The sequence below is a fragment of the Neomonachus schauinslandi genome, unplaced genomic scaffold (genome assembly GCF_002201575.2).
Source record: "Neomonachus schauinslandi unplaced genomic scaffold, ASM220157v2 HiC_scaffold_2385, whole genome shotgun sequence".
NCBI classification, from domain to species: Eukaryota; Metazoa; Chordata; class Mammalia; order Carnivora; family Phocidae; genus Neomonachus; species Neomonachus schauinslandi.
In genome coordinates this window covers 1-5,456 of record NW_025411074.1, presented here as the reverse complement: position 1 = coordinate 5,456, position 5,456 = coordinate 1, and the positions used below count along the sequence as shown (strand labels likewise).

Genomic DNA, 5,456 nt, shown 5'->3' with positions numbered 1-5,456 from the left:
TAGTTCAAATGAAATGATCTTTTGAATGGACATATTGAAGTCATTAGATTATAATTTAATATTTAGTTTTTATACAATTTTACAAGTTACAAAACTTAAAATATTGTTAGAGTTTATAGTAACTTATAGCTAAACTTCATCCTTGGAATTGAGATAAAAAGAAATTCCTGAATATTGTTTGCTTCTTCACATTTTTGTAACTTTTTATGTGATAAAGAAGGTAACATCAAATATTGAATCATATGTTTAAGCAGTTGAAATTATGAGCAGTACAATAATGATGACTACTGACTTAGATTCGTGTAGAAGGAGTAATTATTCTCAGTGGTTCAAAATGTGCAGTTCTCTATTGCCAGTCACTGATGCCAAGGTAAACGATTTATTTTGCCTTGCGATGTCTGTGTAGTTGACTTCAGAGAGTGGGGTCATAAAATCAGCACAATTGCCTATTGTAGAATCACACCTTCCAGGGTGGGACCTTTGTAGTTGGGTAATAAACAATAACTTTTTCAGTTATTTCATTTCAGCATAGGAAATCAGTAAGTATTATTAACATTTTTCTCATCCACTCTCAGTGGACATTATATTAGAGCTGTATATAAGCAGATAATTATAGTGATGTATAACACTATCATAGTACATAATTTGAATTAAGATTTAGGAATTTTCTTTCTGATTGATGTTAATTGATCTTGGCTCCTAATAATTGAAAATTTGCCTATTCTCTAGTTATTAATCTTTAAAGAAAATCCTCAAATGCACTGTAAGGGCTCACTATTCTTAAATATGAAAATTATAATATAATTTATATATATATATATAAATATATATATATTCTTAAGTATGGTGAGATAAAATGCTTTTAAGTTTGCAACATTAAAAAATAATCTAATTCATTTTTTGGTAGATGTAACATGTAATGAATTGTTTATTTCAAAAAAACTGACAAAGTTAAGTTTATGGATTTATGTTTTTCTTCTGTCTTAAGCTAGGGCGAGTTATTTGTCACTTCTTTGTTACAATATAGTGACTTGGGAGCAGCTTAACATAGATTAAGAAATTTAACAGTTCAATTTTAATTACTTTCTAATTTTTCTTTGTCCATACTTGATTACTTAAGGATAAAGGTATTTCACAAACATGTATCCTGGCAGAAAAGACATGTGAAAATCAAGCCCAGCAAATTAACGTTCCACTTTTGCATCTGCAAAAAAAAGTCTCGAGAACCAGAAATGAATAAGAAATGTGATAGAAAGGATAATATATCTGTATATTCAGAACATCCTTCTGTGCAAAAGCGTGAGGAAATCTCGATCAAACAAGGCAAATTAGTGTGGAAAAATAATCTAAAACACATCATCAGTGAGTTAAAGCGGAAGTTCGGTGCAACTTGTGAAAGACACAAAATTGCTCCTTATGCTAAGGAAGAGTCACTACGTGGTAACTTTAAAGAAGGAGCAAACTTAATGGAAATACCTTCTAACTTGACAAATGATAGACTTGATTGTGAGAAAAAGGATATATTTGCAGTGCCTGTCCCTCTAGTAGTTCAGGCATTTCCTGAACAAAAAAAGTCTCGTCTCAAATATGCTTGCCAGGCATCTTCTGATTTTTCTTTAAGTGAAAATAAATCAGACTGTGAAAATGATAACAAACCAGACACTGAGCATGCTTTTAACAAAAATAAGAGTTTTAAAAGTGATACAGAAACTAAAAAAGTAAGGAACCCACTCGCTACGTTTGAAGTGAAAGAAGACCAAGAGTTTGACGTGCAAATGGCAAAAAGTATGAACCAAAATAGCACTAATTCTAAATTAGACATTGGACGTATACCTCAGTCTAGTGATTCAGAAAGCCATTTTGACAAAAGGTTTTCCCGCTCCAATGAGGTGAGACAAATGTCTCAAATAAAAAGGCACCATAGTTCTGCCATTACAAACATTTACAAGAAAACAAAAGTCTTGCTCCAGAAGCCATTCTGTGCAGTTAATAACAGTACTAATACCTATAGAAGTATGGAACCCAAATTAGAAAATGTGAGTTCTTCTCCACCATGTAGTTACAGAACATCAGAAGTACGTCTAAAAGAAGAATTACAGCAAGATGTTCAAAAGTTTAAGAATGAGATAGGCATGTTACAGATAGACATCTGGGATTTGGAAAAAAAGAAAGTTCAACTTCAAAAAGAGGTAGAGGTTCACTTTGCTGCTGCTCTTTTGTTTTTTCTCTTTATCAATTATCTGAGTCATTTTGATTTTCCACTTAGGAAAAAAGTTCGTGTATAACATGGGGTTGTCTAAATACGTAATTGTGTTCGGAAATAGATTATTTCTGCTATCTAAATGATAGGAGTGCAGGAAAACATTCTTATGATTGGTTTTCCTTAAGTTTCTCTGTAAGTCTCCCAAGTGGCATATGACCTGGGAAACTAATTGAGCTATGCACCATGTGACCTCATGAAGCAGAGTAACCGTAAAGAAAATTCCTTAAAAAATGCAATTATCGGGGCACCTGGGGTGGCTCAGTCGCTAAGCCTCTGCCTTCGGCTCAGGTCACGATCCCGGGGTCCTAAGATCGAGCCCCGCATTGGGCTCCCTGCTCAGCGGGAAGCCTGCTTCTCCCTCTCCCACTCCCCCTGCTTGTGTTCCCTCTCTCGCTGTGTCTTTCTCTGTCAAATAAATAAATAAAATCTTAAAAAAAAAAAACTTAAAAAAATGCAATTATCTTGGCACATCTGGGTGGCACAGTTGAGCATCCGACTCTTGGTTTTGGCTTGGGTTGTGATCTCAGGTTCATGAGAGTGAGCCCCGCGTTGGGCTCTGTGCTCAGCGTGGAGTGTGCTTTAGTTTCTCTCTCCTTCTCCCTCTGCCCTTCCTGCTCATGCTCTCTATCTAAAATAAATAAATCTTTAAAAAAGATATATAATAATCTCTAGTGTTTTTTTTTTAATATTTATTTATTTATTTGAGAGAGAGCACATGTGTGTGCACAAGCATGAGCCGGGGGAGAGGCAGAGGGAGAGAGAAAGGGAGAAGCAGACTCTCTGCTGAGCAGGGAGCCTGACATGGGGCTCCATCCCAGGCCCCTGGGATCATGACCTGAGCTGAAGGCAGACGCTTAACGCTGAGCCATCCAGGTGCCCCATCTCTAGGGTTTTTATTTTTATCTATTGGCTTAAATATAAATTGCATTTCCATAAAGAATAAAATGGGAAAGAAGCAATGACTAAGAGAAAGGATATAAACAAGTATTTCACCTAAACCTATTTATTGTTTCAGTATGTGCAATCTTTTCTGCTTTGTACTCACTCTTGGAACTTAGAATTCCAACAGGACCACTTTGAGATATTTTTAATAACAAATATTTGTATTATCACTTTTTTCCTCCACATGTTTTTTAAACAGACTCTTTTTTTAAGATTTATTTATTTATTTAGAGAGCATGAGCAAGGGGAGGGGCAAAGGGAGAGAGAGAGAGAGAGACGGAGAGAGAGAGATGGAGAGAAGAAGACTCCCCACTGAGCTTGGAGCCTGATGCAGGGCTCAATCCCACAACGCTGAGATCATGAGCTGAGTCAAAATCAAGAGTCAGAGGCCCAACTGACTGAGCCACCCAGGCGCCCCCCTCCACTTTTTTTTTTTTGGTCACCATTCTCACATGTTTCTGTTGAGTCAAACGTTCATATTATGTTTAATAAAATATGGTACATTTTGACATGTATGATTTTTATAATGTAGGTAGCATAAACCTTCCGAAACCCTCAGTATTTAACTCAAAGGGAGAGAACTGACTTTTGAGGTGAATTGAGTTTTAAAAATAGACAAAAACCTAGAGATATCCTCCTTTAAAAGAAAATGTAGCTAAGCACCTTGTCCCCAATTAAGATATTAAATTACTGTGCCCGTGTCATACTTTTAATGTATCTGATTAATTTAATGAATTTGTTTGATAACTTACCTGATTCAGCATTAAAGAATTGTATCATCTCTTTTGGTGCCATAAGATGCTAGGTAATGCCACTTTAGGACCTTTGGACAAGTCCTTTAACCTTTTTTGGTTCTACTCCCATTGATCAGTGGAAAATGGGATTAAAGTTGATAATTACTTTTATACCCTCTAGCTATAAAAGTTTATGATAACCATGAATGTGGAATTTGGGGAGCATTACTCATTTCCCAAAATTCTACACTAATATCAGTTTCACTCTGTTCTTTTTGTGTTGTGGTGAACTTTGGTTCCTATATTTTAATGAACACTGCCACCTTTTTGATAACCCTAGGATCCAAATGAAAAAAGAATTGTAAAAGGCAATTGGCGAAAAAATAGCTCAGTGCAGAAAGAGGAAAACTCTTTGCCCCTGGAGCTCCACAATGTCACATCCTTTCAATATGGCTGTTTTTGCAAAATCCAGGTGGTCACGACAGACGAGGACAAATTTTGTGTCTTTGTCTTTTTATTTCTTTGTATCTGCTGGTCAGATGGGGTGGGGTGGGAATGTTAGGTAGCGAAGCATGGATATGAATACAAAATTAAGAAAGCCCTTTTTCAAATTTTGGAAAATTCTGCTGTTTTAATTAATTAATTATTTTTTAAAGATTTTATTTCTTTGTCAGAGCGAGAGAGAGAGCGCGCAAGCAGGAGGAGCGTCAGGCAGAGGGAGAAGCAGGCTTCCCGCTGAGCAAGGAGCCTGATGCAAGGCTCGATCCCAGGACCCTGGATGAGACCCGAGCTGAAGGCAGACGCTTAACCAACTGAGCCACCCATGCGTCCCAATTCTGCTGTTTTTATTCAAACGGAAATGAAGCAGAACTTATAAAAATTGCAATTATTTATAATGATAAAGTTAAACACAAAATGTTTTTATCGATTAAAATTATGACAAACTAAGAGTCAAATGATATAATTAATGAAAAAAAGTTCTGGGATGACTGGGTGGCTCAGTCCTTAAGAGTCTGCCTTCGGCTCAAGTCTGATCCCAGGGTCCTGGGATCGGGTTCCGCATCAGGCTCCCTGCTCAGCGGGGAGCCTGCTTCTCCCTCTGTCTGTACCTCCCTCCCCCTGCTTGTGCTCTCTCTCTGATAAATAAATAAATAAAACCTTTAAGAAATTTATAATTAATGAAAAAAAGTTCTTTTTAATGAATAAAGTAGTAACAATTATCCTTAGTATCAAATTTCCATTAAAGATTAATGAAGAAAAGAAGAGACACCAAAGTAATGAGACGGCAGTATTAGAAAACCTGTATGCTGTCGCTGCTGCTGCTGCTAGACTAATTCAACAAAGAGAGAGTGGAAAAACTGAAAACCACCTCTTTCCTGTTGGGAAAAAGGAAGATTCTGATGGGTAAGCCTGTGGCAATATTTAAATAGTAGGTAATTATTATTTTCCTATAAAACAAATTCTAGTTGGAGCTAACATTCATGATTAACAAATTTTATATTTTTAGTAAGAATAGT

The 5,456-nt window shown here is 36.2% G+C and overlaps 2 protein-coding genes across 2 annotated transcripts; both read left to right on the top strand.

Annotated features, from left to right (window-relative positions):
* Positions 1-1,298: 1,298 nt before the first annotated feature.
* LOC123323914 (coiled-coil domain-containing protein 144B-like) lies at positions 1,299-2,002 on the top strand (the record flags this gene model as incomplete). The annotated part of the gene is made up of 2 exons (XM_044912452.1): positions 1,299-1,889; positions 1,997-2,002. Coding segments are annotated over 2 exons (597 nt in total), but the record flags the coding sequence as incomplete, so codon positions are not given.
* LOC123323915 (coiled-coil domain-containing protein 144B-like) lies at positions 1,972-5,348 on the top strand. Its single transcript, XM_044912453.1, has 2 exons — positions 1,972-2,189; positions 5,186-5,348. Exons 1-2 carry the CDS (start codon positions 2,016-2,018, stop codon positions 5,345-5,347), a joined length of 336 nt encoding a protein of 111 aa, XP_044768388.1. The 5' UTR covers positions 1,972-2,015; the 3' UTR covers position 5,348.
* Positions 5,349-5,456: the final 108 nt, after the last annotated feature.

What these genes read in the sequence shown, in the direction of transcription:
- LOC123323915 (XM_044912453.1), top strand. Translation starts at nt 2,016, where the DNA reads ATGGAACCCAAATTAGAAAATGTGAGTTCTTCTCCACCATGTAGTTAC. An exon ending in AAGTTCAACTTCAAAAAGAG is followed by an intron (nt 2,190 to 5,185) that starts GTAGAGGTTCAC and finishes TTTCCATTAAAG; the next exon opens with ATTAATGAAGAAAAGAAGAG.